The sequence below is a fragment of the Arachis duranensis genome, chromosome 3, assembly GCF_000817695.3.
Source record: "Arachis duranensis cultivar V14167 chromosome 3, aradu.V14167.gnm2.J7QH, whole genome shotgun sequence".
Lineage (NCBI taxonomy): Eukaryota > Viridiplantae > Streptophyta > Magnoliopsida > Fabales > Fabaceae > Arachis > Arachis duranensis.
This window is the reverse complement of record NC_029774.3, coordinates 110,665,219-110,685,803: the sequence shown is the minus strand read 5'-3', so window position 1 is coordinate 110,685,803 and position 20,585 is coordinate 110,665,219. Positions and strand designations below refer to the sequence as shown.

Sequence of the window (20,585 nt, the reverse complement as noted above, 5' to 3'; positions counted from 1 at the left end):
TTTGCTCTCATTAGATTATTAAATTTGACCCTACAATAATTTTTTACTTAACTTTTGGTATTTAATCGTCAATTTAAAAATTTTATATTAGATATTCGTTAGAATGATCAATTCTCATATTTAAACGAAATTAGTGTTCTTTTTTTAACAATCAACTCAAAAGAATATTATTTATCTTCTTTTCAAATTAGTTTTAAATTTTGCGTAGCAACAATATTAATTGAAAGAACTTTTTTAACTATGAATATCAATAAGAGTCAGCTTCTAATTATGTTGGGAAGTGAATTTTTAAATAATTATTTAGTAATATATATGGAAAGAGAAGAGAAATTTTGATGGTAGTGTTAAGAAAAAACATGTATTTGTACATAAATATATAGTAGTTAATAGATAATTTAATATTTAATTTTTTATATATACATATTATTCTTATTATAAAATTATTATCATGTTATATAAATTTTGTCCCTACTACCAAAATTTTTTGCATCTATCACTATTTATATGGATACATTTGTCATCGTTTGTATCTTTTATGATATAAATGGTAATTTATTCATTATTTACACGATCAATATAAAAAATAGTTATTTTTACTAATGTGGCGTTATGTGATTAGATGCACATGTAAAACGGTTTTACACATAACAAATTTTGTTCATTCTAAATAGTTTGCCTTATATTACATGTAAATTAACTGCTGGGACTAAAATCCCGCGAATATTAGTTAATAGCTAGTATCTGAAAACTGAAAAGCATGCAAACCTAATCCACTCAACAAGTCAATGCACTGTATGACCGTCTATCCTTCCTTGCTACTTCCATTATGAAATTATTACACAATCTTTGAAACCTAGTCTTTTAGATTTGCGTTGACTTGGTTTAATTTCATCTTAACTCAGTGTGTAGTGGTTTTGTTCACTCAAGTTTGAGAGTAATGGAAAGAAGAATAGACACACGTTTTGAAGCTGCCCAGAAGGCAATAAACTCAATTGGTTTGGGTTTTGACATAACCCAAGATATAGATTTTGGTAACTGTAAGAAGGGTTCACGGTTGATCCTCATCAATGGGAAACAGTGCCGCCATCTTGATATTCCTGAAGGCCTTTCAGTTCCAGATGTCCCTGACTCCATCAAATGTGTCAGAGGGGAATCCAATAGAGTCCACTCTGAAGTTCTCACCTTACAAGAGGCATCTTCATCTTCATCTTCTCTTGCTTACTTGCTTTAGTTTAATAAACTAATCCTTTCGATGTTTAAACATGTTTGAAGATGTTGGAGCACTTCAACCAAGAAATGTGCTTGGGAGGGAAAACTGCGTCTGGTCATTTCTGTGCATCATTTGGATTATCTGGGAGATGCATAAAAGAGTTGACTACCATTAAGTCTCTTGCATATGATGGATGGTTCATCAAACGTTATGCCATTGAGTTAGAAAGGTATCATGGTGAGCTCCAAGACCATGTCAAAGAAGCAGTGCCATCCTCATGGGACCCTGAGTACTTGGCTAGGTGAGTCTGATCTGTGCTTGTGACTTCAAAATGATGTTTAATTAATTATTTTTTATTTTCATCATCAAAGGTTTATAGAGCGTTTTGGAACTCATGTTGTGGTTGGGGTAAGCATGGGAGGGAAGGATGTGATATATGTTAGGCAAGATGATCCATCATACCTTCATCCAACTAGTATTCAGAAAATTCTCAAGGATACAGCTAACAACAAGTTCATGGATTCTGCAGAGAATAATTGCCTTGCTTCTCAAGAATTATGCAACACCAAAGAGGTATATATCCATGGCTGCATGCCCATATTAACTTTCACAACTGGTTTAGTTACCTCTCATCTTTGTTTCCAGAATATTGTTGTGATACACGATAGAAGAGGTGGTAGAAGAGGAAAGATGTATCATGGTGAATGGTTGGATACTTTAGACTCAGAACCTGATGTGATATCAATGATTCTTCTGCCTCTGACAACACTATTGAGAAGTATCCGAGGAAGTGGATTTGTGAGCCATGCCATAAACCTTTATCTTCGTTGTAAGCAATTATTTGATATATTAGTTTCACCACAAAACAGAATATGTGCCATGAATATCTGAATTAGCTGAACCCTGCACATGAATTGTGACTTTTTAAACAGACAAACCTCCAACTGAAGACCTTCATCAGTTTTTCGAGTTTCAGCTGCCAAGACAATGGGCACCTGTGCTTAGTGAAATTCGTCTCGGTTCTCATTGGAGGCACCAAGTCAACACCTGGCTTCGATTTAGTATCTTTGGCCCAAAGCTTTACATAAACACGATTCCTGTGAGTATTAAATCATATCATGAGCATTGGTATTGGTGAATTTTCAAGAATGTTGCACTCACCTTTGATCACATTAGGTTGATGTAGGCAATAGACCAGTGATTGGATTGAGATTACAATTGGAAGGAAGAAGAAGCAACCGATTGGCAATTCACTTGCAGCATCTGGCTTCTCTGCCAAAGTCGTTCCCACTCTCAGACAATGCGAACGCTTACTTGTCATGTGACTCTTACAGCTGCAGCAACCACAAGAAAGTGAAATGGAACTGCTTCTCATATGTGTGTACAGCTCCTGTTGAATCAGATGACAGTCTTTCCATGGTGACAGGAGCACAACTACAAGTTGAAAAGAAGTGCCTGCTTTTGAGGCTGCGCTTCTCCAAGGTCATCGGCGCCACGCTTCAGAAGCCACCTCAGTGGGATCAGTCCTCTAACATTGGCTATTTCAGCCGCAAGTATGGTGGCATATTGGCATTCATTTCGAAGGAGGGACAAAAGGGTCGTCCGAAACCTGGTGACAAGACCATTGGCTCTAATACATATTCTGCTGCACGCCCTGCTCCGGTTCACACTCCTAAGCTTCAAAGATTTGTGGACACAACTGAAATGATCAGGGGACCAGAAGATACTCCGGGATATTGGGTTGTTTCTGGAGCAAGGCTTTCTGTCCAGAATGGCAAAATATATCTGCTTGTTAAGTACTCACTCTTGAGCTTTGTTGTGCAATCTGAAACTCAAGCTTCAGAGCAGTGCTTTATATAAGGCTTATTTGAGGTCAAAGTTGTTGAATGTGTCTGCAGAATCTGCTGGTTTTTTGGTTATTGTCTAGGACAAACGTTATCAGAATTTCAAGCTAATATTGGATTGATTATATATATATAGTGAGACTGATTCAATGACTTGTGTAGGTTTGTTACTTAAAGTGACTCACTTTATTCAACGTATTTAACTAGTATAAGATCCTAATACTATTAGGCCTGTAATTTGTTAATCAAAATTTTTCACTTTGTATTTTTTTTTTTTTGGAGACTAGTAATTTGGCATGGTCAAAATTATTTAATGATAACAATCAAATTCGTATTTCAATTTTTACATGATTAAATTAATTCCTCAATTGATTTAATAAACTTTTCAGCAATATTAACTTGTTTGGTATTTGTAGGTTTATGTATTTTTATAGGAATAACAAGAATGAATCATTTTTATCTTGTTTGATATCTATTATAATTTATAAATAGACCTAGGCAAGCATGAAGCATTATAATTTAACATTAAAAGAGCGTGATTATATTCACGGAATTTTATGTTATCGTTGTTGTCATCTTTTTTTTACGTTCTTTTTTTTTGCGTTTCTTTTCCTTTGCGTGTTTTCTCCTCATCGTCATTTTTTTTTCTTTGCATGTTTTCTCCTCATCGTTATTCTTTTATTGCTGCATTTTTTTTCTTTTCCTCTTTCTCTCCTTGGTAATTTTGCAACATTATGAGTTTCTTGTTCTTCTTTATTTAATTTTTCTTCTCTTTTTCTTGGTTTTATTCCTCTCAAGAGAGTGAAACAAAAGAATTATAACAAAATGAAATAAGAAGAAGATGAAGAAGCAGCAGAACATGAAAAAAAAAGAGTTTTGAATTGTGCAGAACAACGAGATTAAATGCACCTTAATTCACTCAAAAATGAACTGAAATTACATCCAAAATGAACCGAAAATTAAATTTCGAATGAACCAAAATTACTTAATGATGACGATATACAAACAAACTCGTTTCAAAACAAGCATAGATCAAATGCAACTTATTTAAATCCAGAATAAACCAAAATTACTTAATGATTGCTTTCGAAAACAAACACAAAAAAAATTGAATAATTAAAAATTCACTAAAAAATAAACCGAAATTGCTTCTAGAATGAACTTGAAATTACTTAATGACGACGATACACAAACAAACTCGTTTCAAAACAAGCATGGACCAGGTGCACCTTATTTAAATCAAGAATGAACTAAAATTACTTAATAATTACGTTCGAAAACAAGCACACAAACAAAATTGAATCATGAACAAAAACACATCTAAATCCATCAAGTGATTTTGCAGCATTATGCATTTCTTCTTTATTTGATTTTTCATATTTTTATTATTGTTAAGGGAGTAAAATAAGAAGAATTGTGGAAAAAAACAAGAAAGAAAAGATGAATAAGATAAGAAGAAGAAGAATCTAATGAGGAATTTTGAGGAGTTTTTCATTCTTGCTTCTTCTTTTTTGTTTGATTTTTCTTCTCTTTTTCTTGATTTTATTTTTCTCAAGAGGGAATATGAGAAAGAAGAATTTTGAATTGTGCAGAACAACAATACCAAATGCATTTTAATTCACTCAGAAATGAGCTGAACCGAAATTACTTAATGATGAAAATACACAAACAAACTCATTTCAAAACAAGCACAGCCTAAGTCAATTTTGAACAAAAACACATCCAAATCAATTTTGGATTAGACAATGTCATCAAACGGAAAAAATTCGATGATAACGATAACAATAACAACGATAACAATAACGACAATACGTATTAGAAGAAGACAATGACGATAATGATGATGATCATGATTGTTGAGCCTAGTTTGATTTTGGGTTAATTAATGATGATAAACATTCAATTGGGTTGAAAGCCCAATATTGTTTAATGTGTGTTTTATTGTGGCAGGTCCATTAATTCTATCACAGCCAAACAAAGCTACCTATTCATTCCTTTGATGCTTCAAGTAAATGCACAAGCCCAATACCTCTCTTTTATTTCACCATTCAGCATGATTGAAAGGCTATGCATTTGGCAAAAGAAAAAGGGCAGGTGTCTATATCATGAGCAAAACAGGACAGCTTGCAAACAAAGGAGGCAACAACACAGCAAGGACAGGTGTGGCTCTGTGAAAGCAAGAAAAGGAAACTAGGACAACCATTTACCCAAGGACATCAGCTGAGCAATACTAGGATAGTGGTTGAGCAAAACACAATCGAGCAAAGAGCACAGAGCAGCAGTAGCAAGGAAATGGAGTAGAATGCAAAAGAAGAGCATGCCAAGGAAGAAGGCCAAGTAAAGGACAACAGTGGTAGTGGTTGAGCTCTTCAAGCAGCAGAGGTAGTGGAGCATGGTGAAGAAGGACTACTGCCAGCTATGACAGCTCCAATGAGCAGCTGGTACAAGAAAATGGAAGAGGCAACAATGAAGCCAAGTTGAAGATATATAACAAGCTTCATCCCACCATTTCAAGATAAGAGAGAGGATACACACTCAGAGCACCATCTCTAAAACAGAGCTGGAATCTCTTTCTTCTACTCAAGCTTAATTCTGATCTTTGTGTTATGGCTATCTTGCATTATTTTTTATTTTGAAAAAGGCAATTATGTGAGGTTCAAAAGCCAAGAGAGAAAAGGCAAGAGTGATGCAAAATAGCCATTGATTTCTGATGTATTTTGGGTTTATGAACTAGGATTAGTTCTCCTTTCCAAGTTGGGTTAGCACTTGGAGAAATTGAATCTGGTTGATTCTCCTTCCTAGTTGGGTCAGCACTATGGGAAGCTAAGCTTTTGGTGATGAAAGCTTGGGGGTAGATACTAGTTGAATTAGGGAGAAATTCAATATTACAGGTGTTTGTAATCTGTGAATGATTAGTGAAAATTCTACCATGGTTTGTGGTGGAGACTGGACGTAGGATTCATTGCACATAGAATCCGAACTAGGATATATGCTGGTCTTCATCTTCTCTTCCCTACTCCTTATTATTCTGCGTATGAGAATATTTCAAATAATCTCCTGCAAATCGTGTCATAGCAAAAACAGAGTTTGAAGCTTTAAGTTTTAAACTAACTTGATTCAACCCCCCCTCTTCTCAAGTTCAACTAGATCCATCAATTGGTATCCAGAGCAAGGTCTCAATGAGGCAAGCTTCACAGCTTGGAGCAAAGATCCATGGCCAACAACATGAATCCCAACATCGTGGCGTTCATTCTCACTGAAGGGCAGTCTAATAATAGACCTCCCTACTTCAATGGCAGCAACTATTCTTACTGGAAATAAAGAATGAGAATCTTCGTACAGTCAATCAACTACAACATCTGGAAGATCATTCTCAATGGACCAGACGTCCCTACTAAACAAAATGCTGATGGAGAAGTTGTGGCAAAGGAAGATAGTGAATGGACAGATGAAGAAAAGAAGAAGGTTGAACTCAATGCCAAAACAATCAATCTAATGTATTGCGCAATCAATTTTGAAGAGTTCAGAAAGATGTCAAGGTGCAAAATGGCTAAAGAAATATGGGACAAGCTCAGACTTACTCACGAAGGCACTAAGCAAGTGAGGGAAACTAGAATTGACATGCTGATGAAGGAGTACGAAATATTTAGTATGAAGGAGGATGAGAGCATCGATCAAATGTTTGAAAGGTTCTCAATAATCATCAACAATCTGGACGCAATGGGAAGGAACTACTCTAAAGAAACTCTAGTGAGAAAGATCCTGAGAAGTCTTACTAAGAAATGGGAAGTAAAAAGCACAGCCATCTCTGAAAGGAATGATTTGATCAAAATCACCTATGATGAGCTGAGAGGCAAGCTGTTGGCCTATGAAACCACTCACATGTCTCAAGACAAAGATGACAAAAAGAAAAGTATAGCACTAAAATCAAGAATGACAGCCCAAAGAGAAGAATCTGATGACAGTTTCTCAGATGAAGAAATGGTGCACTTTGCAAAAAAAATGAGAAGACTATTGAGATTCAAAAGCAAAGGCAAAGGAAGCTCCTCATCCAAAGATGTCAAGAAAGATCAAGTCAAGTTCACATGCCATCACTGCAAGGAACCTGGTCACTTCAAGTCAGATTGCCCTCAACTTAAGAAAGGCGAAAAATCCAAAAAAGACAAAAAGAAGGTAATGATGGCAACATGGGAGGACTTGGAGAACGACACCAGCTCAGAGAGCTCAGATCAAGAAGCTCAGCTATATTTGATGGCAGACCATGATGATGAAAATGAGGTAGATCTTTCTGACTTATCTATTGATGAACTGCACTATATTATCAAAGACATCTCTGTCAATTCCAAGAAATTCTTGGATAAGTATGCAAAATGCAAGAAAGAAAATGAGGCTTTGAGGATTGAAAATGACCTTCTGTTAAAAAAGGTTAAGGCAAATGAAACTGGAAATGAAAAGTTTTTAAAAGAAGAAAACACTGCCTTGCGAGCTGAACTAGAAAAATTCAAACTCAAGCATGAAGTTACTGCTTCCACTTATTTGATTTCTGAAAACAAGAAGCTGAATGAACAAATAAAAATTTTGAATGAAGACTTGGCAAAGTTTATTCAAGGTTCTCAAGATCTGAACAAACTGCTAGCTAGTCAAAGGTTTGGATCTGAAAAATCTGGACTTGGATTCAAAGAGGAAAATAACGCTATTTTTAAACAAAACTTTAAAAAATCTGAAGCCTCCTCTTCCAAGCTTTTCAAACCAAAAGGATTTAGCAAGCCTCAAAGATCAGTGAACAAGAATCAGTGCTACAAGTGCAACAAAAATGGTCATGATCCTCCTCAATGTTTCATCTTTCCTAGGTCTTTTGGTAATGATAGTAAATTATATAAAGTTGTTCATGATTTTAATGCTCTTGGGCAACCAAGAAGATTTCACAACAAAGGATCCAAATGGATTTGGATACCTAAGATTAGTTGAAGAACATGCAGGTTGGCCTTACATCCAAGAAGAAAAAGGACATGTGGTATCTTGATAGTGGATGTTCAAGGTATATGACCGGAAGGGATACTTTCTTCATTAAACTCAACAAGTATAATGGAGGATTTGCCACTTTTGGAGATAATGGTAGGTAAAATAATTGCCATTAGTAAGGTTGGCAAAGATTTTTTAACTTGCATAGATAGTGTCTTTTTAGTTGATGGGTTAAAGCATAATCTATTGAGTATAAGTCAATTGTGTGACCTTGGATATGTTGTAACCTTTCGGAAATCTGATTGTAGGGTCATAAATGAGAAAACAGAGGCTATTTTATTTGTTGCCAAAAGAAGTGACAATGTTTATGGTATCACTCTAGATGATCTAAAAGTTCAAAATGTAACTTATTTTTCTTCAATGGAAACTGATAAATGGATGTGGCATAAGAGGTTAGGACATACTAGCATGTTCCAAATCTCTAAGCTCGTAAAAAGAGGCTTAGTTAGAGGCCTTCCTAATATAAAGTTTGATAAGGACATCATTTGTGATGCTTGTCAAATGGGTAAACAAATTAAAACCTCTTTCAAACCCAAGGAAGATGTCTCTACTAAGAAACCATTGGAGTTGTTGCATCTTGATCTGTTTGGACCAACTAGGACTCAAAGTCTTGGAGGAAAGAGCTATGGCATGGTAATTGTGGATGACTATACTAGATTTGGCTGGGTGTTCTTTCTTGCTCATAAACATGAGGCCTTCTCTGTTTTTGAGAAATTCAGCAAAAATATTCAAAATGAAAAAGGTTTAAAAATTATTTCAATTAGAAGTGATTATGGTAAAGAGTTTGAAAATCAATTCTTTGAATCCTTTTGTGATGAACAAGGCATATCACATAACTTCTCTTGTCCAAGAACACCTCAACAAAATGGTATTGTGGAAAGAAGAAATAGAAGTTTACAAGAAATGGCTAGAGCTATGTTATGTGAATATGAAATTCCCAAGTTCTTATGGGCTGAGGCTGTGAATACAGCTTGCTATGTTTTAAATAGAACCATTATTAGAAAGTTTTTAAAGAAAACCCCATATGAACTTTGGAAAAGGCATCCTCCCAATCTTAGCTATTTTCATGTGTTTGGATGCAAGTGTTTCATTTTGAATATTAAAGAAAATTTAGGAAAATTTGATCCTAAAATACATGAAGGCATTTTTCTGGGTTATTCCACAAATAGCAAGGCCTATAGGGTTTACAACAAGAACTCCAAAATAGTTGAGGAGACCATGCATGTCACTTTCTGTGAATCTAACAATGTTCCCAGTGTTTGCATTGATGATAGTCCAGGTTTTAAAGCTGAGGTTCCAAAGAACACTGAACCAATTCCACAAAATCCAAATTCTCATGAAGTTGCACCTGTTAGCAGCGAAACTCCAAATTCTACAGGAGACAATTTGGAATTATCTCCTGTCGCAGCTGAAAACACTGATGCAGAGGCAAATGTTGATCAAGAGGAACCTGAATCCTCAAACCAGTCAAGAAGACCAAGAGAATGGAGGTTTCTGAAAAAACTATCCTGAAGAGTTCATAATTGAAAATCCTTCCACTGGTAGAACCACTCGTTCATCTTTGAAAAGAGCCGAATTCAACAACATTGCTCTTTTATCAAAGATTGAACCTCAAAATATCCAAGAAGCTCTTGCTGATCCGTCTTGGGTGTTAGATATGAAGGAGGAATTGCATCAATTTGAGAAGAACCAGGTCTGGTCATTGGTGCCTTATCCAAATGAAAAGAAAGTCACTGGCACTAAATGGATTTTCAGAAACAAGCTGGGTGAAGATGGATCCATAGTCCGAAATAAAGCTAGATTGGTTACTCAAGGGTATGATCAAGAGGAAGGGATTGATTTCGATGAATCCTTTGCACTTGTAGCTCGAATGGAAGCCATCAGATTGCTCCTGGCATATGCTGCTCACTGAGGTTTCAAGCTATTCCAAATGGATGTAAAGTGTGCTTTCCTCAATGGCATAATAGATAGAGAGGTTTATGTGGTTCAACCACCTAGGTTTGAAAACAAAACTTTTCCTAACCATGTTTTCAAACTAGCTAAAGCCTTGTATGGTTTAAGACAAGCTCCTAGAGCTTGGTATGAGAGGCTTAGCTCATTTTTGTTGAAAAACAACTTTCAAAGAGGAGCCACTGACACCACTTTATTTATTATAAACTATCATGATCATTTTATTCTTGCTAATGACACCACTTTCAAAGATGATATTATATTTGGTTCGGCTAATGAAGATTTGTGTGCAGATTTTGCTAAGCTTATGACTAATGAATTTGATATGAGCATGATGGGAGAGCTCAATTTCTTTCTAGGCTTGCAAATCAAGCAAACTGCAGACGGCATCTTCATCCATCAAGAAAAATATGCAAAAGAACTTGTCAAGAAATTTGGCCTGGACTGTGCCAAGCAAATGGAAACTCCCATGCATCCTAATATCAAGCTTGATAAGGATGAACATGGTAGAGATGTTGATGACACCCGTTATAGAGGGATGATTGGATCCCTAATGTATCTAACCTCCTCAAGGCCTGATATTATCCAAAGTGTTGGAGTTTGCTCAATGTTTCAATCAAAGCCTAAGGAGTCCCACCTTTCAGCTGTCAAGAGGATCATCCGATATGTACTTGGTACCACTAATTATGGGTTATGGTTTCCTAAGACTGATTCTTTTCAATTAGTGGGTTTCTGTGATACAGATTTTGCTGGGAACAGGATTGATAGAAGAAGCACAAGTGGCATGTGCTACTTTCTTGGGAAATCTCTCATTATTTGGTCTAGCAAGAAGCAAGCTACAGTGGCACTTTCAACAGCCGAAGCTGAGTATATTGCAGCCTCCTCTTGTTGTTCTCAATTGTTATGGCTGAAAACTCAACTAGCTGATTATAAACTGAATGTCTCTAATATTCTATTATTTTGTGACAACATGAGTGCTATTAATATTTCCAAAAACCCTGTTTTGCACTCAAGGACAAAGCACATTGAAGTTCGATTTCATTCTATAAGAGAACATGTGCAAAATGGAAATTTGGATATTCAGTTTGTTAATTTTGAAGGTCAACTAGCAGATATTTTCACCAAACCTTTGATAGAGGAAAGGTTCTGCAAGCTACGAACTGAACTGGGCATTCTTGCTTCATCTTTGTTTTCTTAATGACTCTGCTAATGAGATTTTTTGTGTTCTGTCTCATAAATCGCTGTGAGAATTTTTCTTTGGCAGATGATGAGTAGCCTTCATTAAGTCACTATGAAGCCAATTGGATTCAAGCCTGATCATAATGTATGATGGACATCACGTGCTGGAGCAGTTCACGACAAATGGACTATCCTTATTGAATCCATTGAGACCATTTCATTGGTGCTTTTTCATTTCTTTTGAAAATATGTTTTTTTTACTCATTTTGGGCCTCATTCATATTTGTTTTCAAATCCATTTTTTGTTTTCTTTTGTTTTTATCTGAAACGTACGAAGGTTACAGCTGCAACTTTCAATGTTTTTCAAAACCACTTTAAAGTTTTCATTTTTACTTGTTTTCAAGATGCAACATTTGCACTCCTTCACACCTATATTAACTCCCCATTACATGTATTCATTCACACCACTCTCTCCACTCTTTCATCTTCTCCGAACCAGTGCTCTATAAATATGGCACGAAAGAAGAGAGCTGCCCATAGAGGCTCCCAGAGTGGCACCCACCGTTCTACTCACACACACCCTTCTCCCTCACAATCTCCTATTCATTCTTCACCACCATCACCACCAAACCCTTCTCCTGACATGACCCGCACTAAGACCACTGCTCGCCGTCCTGGTGTTGCTCCTCGCCCTTCTCCTCCTCCTCCGCCAAACACCTCTCAGCCTAGTTCATCAAAACCAAGCTCTTCAAGAGGAAAGATGCCTCTTCACAAAGATGAAGAGATTCCCTCCACTCAGCCTCGCCATACTCGCGGTACAGTCATTGACTTTCATCTTCGTCCTGTTGCTGAACCTAGACTCTCCAATCCTATTGCTTACAAGTCCTTTTATGCTGATTTTCCAGATGAGTCTTATGATCGTCGCCATTTTCAATCTCTCGTGAACTACCTGTTTTTCTGCAAAGATGTTTACAAGCGTACTCTCTGTCCCTTTAAGCTTGTCAATCTAGACAAACTCCATAGGAAAGGTTTGAATTTTACCCCATTGTTTGTATATCAAGGTTGGACACCCATACTGTCCACCAAAGAGAAAATTTACCCTAATTTTGTCAAACAGTTCTATAGCAACATGTCCTACAAAGAAGGGAGAATCGCTTCTTTTGTTAAAGGCAAAGTGATTATTCTTGACAAATATCACTTAGGCAAAGCCTTAGACTACTAGGACCGAGGACTTGATGTCTACACCTCTGGTAAGTGGGACGAAACGCTCAATGTCTCTTACTTTGATGCCCTTAAGCACTGTCTGCATCAATATACCTCTCCTGAAAGGTAACACTCCTACTCACAAGTCTCTTAGTCCAGTCTGTGCCCAGTTGCATCGGATTGTAAATCACATCATCTTACCTCAGAGCGGCTCTTTTCAACGTGTTTTATTTTGTGACACACTGGTTTTGTATGCATTGCTTTCGAAAATCCCCATTTCTTTTGCTTACTTGCTTGTGAGACATATGTATGCTTGTGTCAGTACCAAAAATGTGTTACCCTATGGCATGCTTCTTACAAAAATTTTTCAATATTACAATGTTGATTTTGGGGCTGAAATTGTAAAAGATTGTAACTCATATATCAAAGGGGGTGGTGCAGTAAAGAAAACAGCTCCCAGGCGTCGCCGAACTGATGACAGCACTGATGTTTCCTCTGTTGATGAGGATCCTCTGATTCTCCCCATCCACCTCTACTACAGTCAGGACCATGACGCGCATTATAAAGCATGTACTTAAAGAATTCCTCAATCTGACAGACCTTCTTCTCCATCATGGTGCTGAGCGCAAAAGGGTCCAAGTTTTGGAGGAAAATGCTCTCAAAAAGACCAAAGGAAAGATTCAGATTTTGAGAGACTTTGTAGAGGATATCAAGGTTGAAATCACAACTTCTGATAATGAGGGGGAGGACGATGGAACCTCTGATGAATCCAACTCTGATGCCTAGCTTCTTTTAATCTCATCTGTGATTATGACTTAGTTTATTTCTTTTGAACTTGTTTAAGTTTCTGGATGACTGTAAAGACCTTAACTACTCTGCTACTTAAACTATATGCATCAGCCACTAACAAATTTTGTGCAGATTTTTCCTTTCCTCCCTTGATGACAAAAAAGGGGAGAAAAGAAAGGGAATGTTAGTTTTGGCTTAAGGGTTAATAGTGTTAGTTTTGCCTAGTGTTATTGATCTATGTTATTAGTATTATATTACTTGGAAATTTTGGTCTTGGCTGTTTTTAAGTTTTATCCAGGTTAAGATGTAAGCCATGATCGAGGGGGAGTAATGCTGGCATTGAGGGGGAGCTACTCACAATCCAAATGTCATCAAAGGAAAGTGTTTTTAACTCTTTCAAATTAGTCTTTAATTTTCCTATTTTATCATGTTTGTCATCAAGGGAGAGATTGTTGAGCCTAGTTTGATTTTGGGTTAATTAATGATGACAAACATTCAATTGGGTTGAAAGCCCAATATTGTTTAATGTGTGTTTTATTGTGGCAGACCCATTAATTCTCTCAGCCAAACAAAACTACCTGTTCATTCCTTTGATGCTTCAAGTAAATGCACAAGCCCAATACCTCTCTTTTATTTCACCGTTCAGCATGATTGAAAGGCTATGCATTTGGAAAAAGAAAAAGGGCAGCTGTCTATATCATGAGCAGAACAGGACAGCTGGCAAACAAAGGAGGCAACAACACAGCAAGGACAGGTGTGGTTCTGTGAAAGCAAGAAAAGAAAATTAGGACAACCACTAACCCAAAGACATCAGCTGAGCAATACTAGGATAGTGGTTGAGCAAAACACAATCGAACAAAGAGCACAGAGCAGCAGCAGCAAGGAAATGGAGTAGAATGCAAAAGAAGAGCATGCCAAAGAAGAAGGCCAAGCAAAGGACAGCAGAGGTAGTGGTCGAGCTCCTCAAGCAGCAGAGGTAGTGGAGCATGGTGAAAAAGGACTACTGTCAGCTATGACAGCTCTAACGAGTAGCTGGTACAAGAAAATGGAAGAGGCAACAATGAAGCCAAGTTGAAGATATATAACAAGCTTCATCCCACCATTTCAAGATAAGAGAGATGATACATACTCAGAGCACCATCTCTAAAACAGAGCTGGAATCTCTTTCTTCTACTCAAGCTTAATTCTGATCTTTGTGTGAAAAGGCAAGAGTGATGCAAAATAGCCACTGATTTCTGATGTATTTTGGGTTTATGAACTAGGATTAGTTTCCCTTTTCAAATTGGGTTAGCACTTGGGAAAATTGAATCTGGTTGATTCCCCTTCCTAGTTGGGTCAGCACTATGAGAAGCTAAGCTTTTGGTGATGAAAGCTTGGGGGTAGATACTAGATGAATTAGGGAGAAATTCAATATTATTGGTGTTTGTAATCTGTGAATGATTAGTGAAAATTCTACCATGGTTTGTGGTGGAGACTAGACGTAGGATTCATTGCACATAGAATCCGAACCAGGATATATGCTGGTCTTCATCTTCTCTTCCCTACTCCTTACTATTCTGCATATGAGAATATTTCAAATAATCTCCTGCAAATCGTGTCATAGCAAAAACAGAGTTTGAAGCTTTAAGTTTTAAACTAACTTGATTCAACCCCCCTTCTCAAGTTCAACTAGATCCATCAATGATAATGATAATTATAGAGGAGAAGGATGAAAAAGGAGGATAAAAAATTTCAATAAAAAAATGAGAAGAAGAAGACGTAGCATCAGAGTGAAAAAGAATGTGCATGCCTAAATTTAAAAGAAGAAAAAGAAGACATGAAAAAGAAGCGCGTGAATCTAAAAGATTGGTTGAACTTGGCTGATTAAATTACTTGGATATAGAATTTTATTGTATTTGATATTATTTTGTCCGTAAAGTATGAACTTTATGATGATTGTGCTTCTAAAAAAAAGGCTACTCTGAAGTTTTATCACTGTAGCCCTCACAGGAGGAAAAAAATTACAGGAGCTGGCTTTTGACCATCTCAAAGTAACCATTATTCACTAACCAGTAACCAATGAAACTAATACTCTTGTATCTCTAGCCCTACACCAAGATCTCAAGTTGAAGAAACTAATGCTTTCTTTTACTTTTTCTTTTCTAATCTTGTTTTACCTTTTATTATTATAGAAGAGGCTCAAATATCGATTACTTCAATTTAATCTTCTCTGCTGCATAAACCCCTTCAGTAGTCCTCTTTGCTTTTGGTGGTGAATATTTCTTACTCTTCTCTTTACCTTCATCATTAAATGCCTTACTTGGTTCTGGATTTGCATCTTTGTCTTTGTCATTCCTCCTATCATAAAACACAGATTAGAACAACAAAATAAAAAACTAAAGGAGGCCAAATCAAAGAAGAAACAGAATAAAAAATACCTGACAACCTAAAAAACGAGTCAAACACGAACCTTAGGTGCAAAAACAGGAAAAACAAACCAACAGCAGTGGCACCACCAAACACTGATTTCAGTATTAGCTTCTTTCGGGGTTTTGACTTTGATATTTCTGCAATTTTCTCTTCTTTCTCATCTAAGTTGTCAAAGGAGTGCGCACTCTCTTTGTCCGGATTTATTACTTCCTACACAAGAAAATTGCAAGAGAGGCTCAATCTGCATATAATTGAAAACAAAAGTAAGCATTGCTTGATAAAGTATCAGAAAAACTTACTTGAACAGGTAACTCAGGCTCAAGGGTATGTTCTGTATGGCAAACGAGAACCATGTCGTCTTGACTTGATTGATGACCATCATTGGATTCAAGTTCTGAGCTTTGATTTGTTATGCAGGTCCGAGTGTTAGATACATCTTCATCATAGTTGGCAGGAACAGTGGCATCATTGGTGATCATATCTATTACTCCTTCGCTTCCATCACAGTTATCCAAACTCATAGCATTTGATGCTATAGCCTCACTATCATTTTCTGGCTGTTCATCATCTGCAAGTAACTTGAAATCAGTTGCACCAACCGCATACTCTTCAGCAGTTTCTTGTTTATGAGGCATAGTTTCCTCATGTGAGGATTCATTGTTGTCTATAGCTCCACTTTTTGTCATAGGAAATTTTCCTTTCTGGTCCCATTTACAAAACTGGGGTAGTGAAGAGGACTGGCAAGACAGCAGCTTCCCACATTGGCTACAGCTATTAAGCGACGATGAAATTGAATCAACTTGAGACTTCCAGTCCTCATATAAAAGAAACTTTTCTGATATAGTTGCATTTATGTCATTGCTGTCGGAGACAGCTCTGTTCGAAGAATCAGTCTTATTACATAGGAAGCAATCAGGAGAATATAATGAATGCTCGGTTTCCTCAAGTTCCTTGACAAAATATGTATACTTTCCATAAGTGATTCCATGTTCAATTTCCTTATACTTCATTTTCTCCTGTGATTCATATTCTTTTATACCTTCCCACTGATCGCTTTTCTGATAATCATTCTCTGCTTCAAATTGGTCTCCCAAGTTCAGTACTTCATGTAGAACCTCCATATTCTCACCAGCTCCAAAGCATCTACCATTTTCAATACTCAGTGGAGTTGCGCATGATCCATGAGAACTAGCACTTTTATGTACATCTGCTGGAATATTTTTTTCAATGAGCAGATCCTGGTCCCAACTATCTTTTGTATTTGAGCTAACATCTCTTATCACTGACATCCTGTTATTCATAGGAGTTCCAAGGGTCGAACCATTATCTCTTAATAATTCATTCTCTGTGTAACAAAATTCCATCATTCTACTTTCTTGGCCCCTAGTATCTAAATGAGGTATACCACCACTAAAGTCAACATGTACATTCCCGGAATAAGGAGTCTCAGAGATATGATATTGTAATAATTCCCTTGAGCATAACAATTGAAACTCATCATCAGAAATTCTTGGTCTCTGCTGGCTTCGACTGCCCAGTTCATCTAAACTGGTGGACATAAAATCATTTTCAACCATTGAAGAAGTTGAATTGCACTGTATCTCTGATGCATAATCACACAAGTCATCAAAATGATGTACTAGATGTTTGATTTCTGTGTAATTAGATTGGTCTGAATATGTTTCCCAGTCTTTGATTGAGTCTGTAACGGAGTAGTAGACCTACAGAAGCATCATTGTTTCAGAGATACAAGTAGCAAAATCATTTAGCAGTGGCTCAAGGGTACAGAACATGAAACTCACATATGTGACCATTCATTGGCAATATAGTAATTTTGTTTTTACTTATTATTGAAAACAAGGACACACCTCCCTGGATTCTTTCCCTGAATTCTTCTGTAAGTAATAAGTGGAAGAATCTGCAGGCCTTCTGTGAGACAGCTCTATGCTTTTACGTATGTCTCCAACCACATCCTTCGGCATGGTTACGGCACAAGTAACATTAACAATATCAAAATCTGGAACCTGGCAACATGTTTTTATGTTATCAAGAAGCAAAATTTAAAGGACAAGATACAAGAGCAGGTGACTGAAGTTCATAAGTGATATTTTATGCAACTTACTTACATCTATATCCTTAGACCTTAATTTTTTGGAGAATGAGCGTATACACATGCATACTTTTCGAGTATTTCTTCTCTCAACAACATCTGATGGAGAGAATAGGTCAACTCCGGTCAATTCCAAGATTTTGCAAATCTGTATAGGAAAAAAAGAGAGATAACTTTGATACCCATTCATTAATGTCTGTTTTCACCAACCAAAATTTGAAAATATTTAGAACTAACTTAAATGAGGCTGCAGAGTTTCTCTTTCTTCTACTAACGTACTCATATGCTTAAATCAGTAGACATAATTTTGGCAAATCTTCCTTTGAATTCTGTCAAAAGGAAGGTCATGTAATAATTTACCTTCAGGAATGAATCAACATTAGAATAAGGTCTATATCTCCCACTGTTACTCTTAGAAGCAAATGGCTGGCTTTTGGAAGCTTTTATGTGTTTTAGCTCCATATGCTTTGCCAACAGCAATTTCCACACCACTTTTGACACTAAAAACCTATAAACCAATTAACTTGTATTTAGATTCCAAACAATATACTGAAATGCCAATGCAAAAGCTTCGTGTTCAGCTCCACTCCTCTTGGAGTTTAATCCTTGTACTAACCTTATAAAGTGGTCCTAGTCCTAGCTTTTAATTCAATTAAAAGACATTAAGACTAAAAAGTAGCCTCTTTAATTTATGACAGGTGAAGTCAATTAGTCAAAGTATTAATCTCAAATTGATTGAATCTTGCTGGGGGTTTGCTTGGACTAAAACATACCATTTATTATTCTTTACAGTAAGGAAAAGGTTCAAAGACAACAACTATTGCATGGTGCAAACAATTATGGCAAAAATTCTGGTTCTTAGCAATTTCCGAAACTTAACTACATACCAAAAAAATAGGAATAACGGAAAGTGCAGGCTAACAAAAGAAAAAAGAGAGAGAAATAGAGAAAGTTAAGTACAGCAATTCTCCATCAGCAAGGAGTTCGGATATAATGAGTTGCTCATTCAATCTTATCTTCAATACTTCCCCGAGCCAAATTCTCGTTTGAGTCTGTAAATTGAAGGCGAAAAATAAAACTGCGTTTTCAAAATAAGGAATGAGAATAATACGAAAAAAGAAACGATAAAAGTCTAAGAATAAATCATGGATTATTTATGTTGTTACCGCCAGAGAATTGAGACAGTTCCAAGACTGAACTCAACCTTAGAGAGAAACATAAACTAACAGCAAATCCAGAGATAAACTAACAGTTCCAGGCATACATCTATCTATTTTGATCCTTATTAGATTATAAGAAAGAAATGAAGATGCAATGCAAATCCAGAGAGTATTAAAATCAATTTTGATCGGTTACAAGATGACACAGCAAGAAGTAAACACGAAAATCGAGTAAGATCGAAATAGAGAGTGAGAGAGTGATAAACCTGCAGAAAGGCATCATCAAGTTCACGAAAGCTGGATTCCGCTGAAGAAGGAGAAGCAGTTTTAAGAAGCTCCGGCGATGGAGCGGTCTCCGATGACGAATCTTGGCAAACCATGGCTTGGTTTTCCCGCCAAACAGAGAGAGATGAATTGCAGTTTGCAAAACGAAAAGAAAGACACGACAACCTAAACAAAGAAGATAGGATTGGACAAAAAGTGAAGTGCAGGTGAGCAGGTCACATAAGACAGTGCGAGGATTCTGTGTGTCCTTTTTGTTTTCTTTTTATTTAGCACAGTACCCTCCCCAATCCCCATGCTTTCTCTCTTCATCTCTCCTTCAACTTCAATTCCTTGTGCCGCTTCCGCGGATAGAAATGCGGGTCAACATCTTCATTACCCTACTTCACCAATCACATTTACCCTCCTGTCTCATACAAAATTATACAATTTTTTATTGTATCTCTTATGTTATGTTATGATATAGTGTTACTTTAATTAATACATGGTTGTTATGGGATTCTGTATTCACCACTCTAGTATGCACTGTCATTGGAAGCTTATGATTATGGGACGGCTTTCTTGGAACATTGTAGATCAGAAATACTACCATTACTAAGGTTTTTCTACATATGAACCAAAGAACTCGATGTAAATCCCAAAAAAAATTACATGAAAAATTGTGTTAGTTACAATTATTTATATATTTTTACTATTACTTTAAATTTTTAGAATAATTAATATATTGGAATTGACTAATAAATAATATTGGTATTGTTTTCTTCGTATTAATATTTAATAGTAACAAGGTGTGCTACATTTAAATGACGACGCATGTTCGGTGCAGTATTCATCGCAGTTTTCACACGTTAATTAAAATTAAATATTAGTATATAGGCCTAACGGATATTAAATAGCAGTAACAAGTAGCAAGTAGCGAGGAGCAAGTAGGAATGCGTTTGGCATCGAAGATAACAACGTGGATGAGTGGAAATCAGGCACCGATAAATGTGCACAATATCCACCTTCTCCTTATGCGACGATTGCGTTACGTGGCCCTTCCATAGACACTGCCTCTATTTCTGTTTTCTTTGTCCCATCCCTACTGTCTTTTTTTTATCTTTTCTCTTATTTCTACCTTTCACAAATCACAAGTTTTGTTTCTCCTTACAAAAATATTGGCAACTTTTGACCAGGCTTCTATCAGTCGGATACAATATATCAAAATCATGGATAAGGTTGTAATGCATTGTTGGTTTACCTTGAATCCTGCAAATAAAAAGAGATAAATAGAAGTCTAAAATTAAATAATACCTTTTGTCTGTTGTACATCACACGTTCATGGATCCAAATCCTGAACTGAATTATATTATCTATAAAAGCATAGTTTATATGAACGAACTCTACTAATAACTAAAGCAAGTAATCATCAATTTGCCAGAGTTATA

General features: G+C 36.4%; 3 protein-coding genes across 5 annotated transcripts; 2 read left to right on the top strand and 1 right to left on the bottom strand.

Moving 5' to 3' along the window:
• Window positions 1-770: 770 nt before the first annotated feature.
• On the top strand, window positions 771-3,301 carry LOC107480158 (MACPF domain-containing protein At4g24290). Its single transcript, XM_052258697.1, has 7 exons — window positions 771-792; window positions 903-1,192; window positions 1,273-1,511; window positions 1,582-1,783; window positions 1,856-2,039; window positions 2,143-2,309; window positions 2,387-3,301. The coding sequence occupies exons 1-7, from the start codon at window positions 786-788 to the stop codon at window positions 3,068-3,070; spliced, it is 1,773 nt and encodes a 590-aa protein (XP_052114657.1). The 5' UTR covers window positions 771-785; the 3' UTR covers window positions 3,071-3,301.
• Window positions 3,302-6,378: 3,077 nt separating this feature from the next.
• On the top strand, window positions 6,379-8,022 carry LOC107480087 (uncharacterized). The gene has a single exon (XM_016100205.1). The coding sequence runs from the start codon at window positions 6,379-6,381 to the stop codon at window positions 8,020-8,022; it is 1,644 nt and encodes a 547-aa protein (XP_015955691.1).
• A 7,044-nt stretch (window positions 8,023-15,066) lies between these two features.
• On the bottom strand, window positions 15,067-19,738 carry LOC107480156 (uncharacterized). Of its 3 annotated transcripts, none has more exons than XM_016100298.3 (8): window positions 19,143-19,738; window positions 18,677-18,768; window positions 18,077-18,224; window positions 17,733-17,864; window positions 17,475-17,630; window positions 15,906-17,327; window positions 15,615-15,816; window positions 15,067-15,534 (listed from the first exon to the last, which is right to left on the bottom strand). In XM_016100298.3, exons 1-8 carry the CDS (start codon window positions 19,254-19,256, stop codon window positions 15,392-15,394), a joined length of 2,409 nt encoding a protein of 802 aa, XP_015955784.1. In that variant the 5' UTR covers window positions 19,257-19,738; the 3' UTR covers window positions 15,067-15,391. The 3 variants fall into 3 exon arrangements, with proteins under 3 accessions (XP_015955784.1, XP_015955785.1, XP_020994443.1); XM_016100299.3 differs by having other exon boundaries at window positions 15,647-15,816; window positions 19,143-19,736; XM_021138784.2 differs by lacking the exons at window positions 18,077-18,224; window positions 19,143-19,738.
• Between the last annotated feature and the right edge of the window lie 847 nt (window positions 19,739-20,585).

Excerpts from the sequence above, each read along its gene's own strand:
- LOC107480156 (XM_016100298.3), bottom strand. The coding sequence starts at position 19,256 with ATGGTTTGCCAAGATTCGTCATCGGAGACCGCTCCATCGCCGGAGCTT. Across the intron at positions 17,865-18,076 it reads ATGTTGATTCATTCCTGAAG|ATTTGCAAAATCTTGGAATT; the intron begins GTAAATTATTAC and ends TTTCCTATACAG. Across the intron at positions 15,535-15,614 it reads CTCGTTTTTTAGGTTGTCAG|GAGGAATGACAAAGACAAAG; the intron begins GTATTTTTTATT and ends GTTTTATGATAG.
- LOC107480087 (XM_016100205.1), top strand. The coding sequence starts at position 6,379 with ATGAGAATCTTCGTACAGTCAATCAACTACAACATCTGGAAGATCATT.
- LOC107480158 (XM_052258697.1), top strand. Across the intron at positions 1,193-1,272 it reads AAGTTCTCACCTTACAAGAG|ATGTTGGAGCACTTCAACCA; the intron begins GCATCTTCATCT and ends ACATGTTTGAAG. Across the intron at positions 2,310-2,386 it reads TTTACATAAACACGATTCCT|GTTGATGTAGGCAATAGACC; the intron begins GTGAGTATTAAA and ends TGATCACATTAG.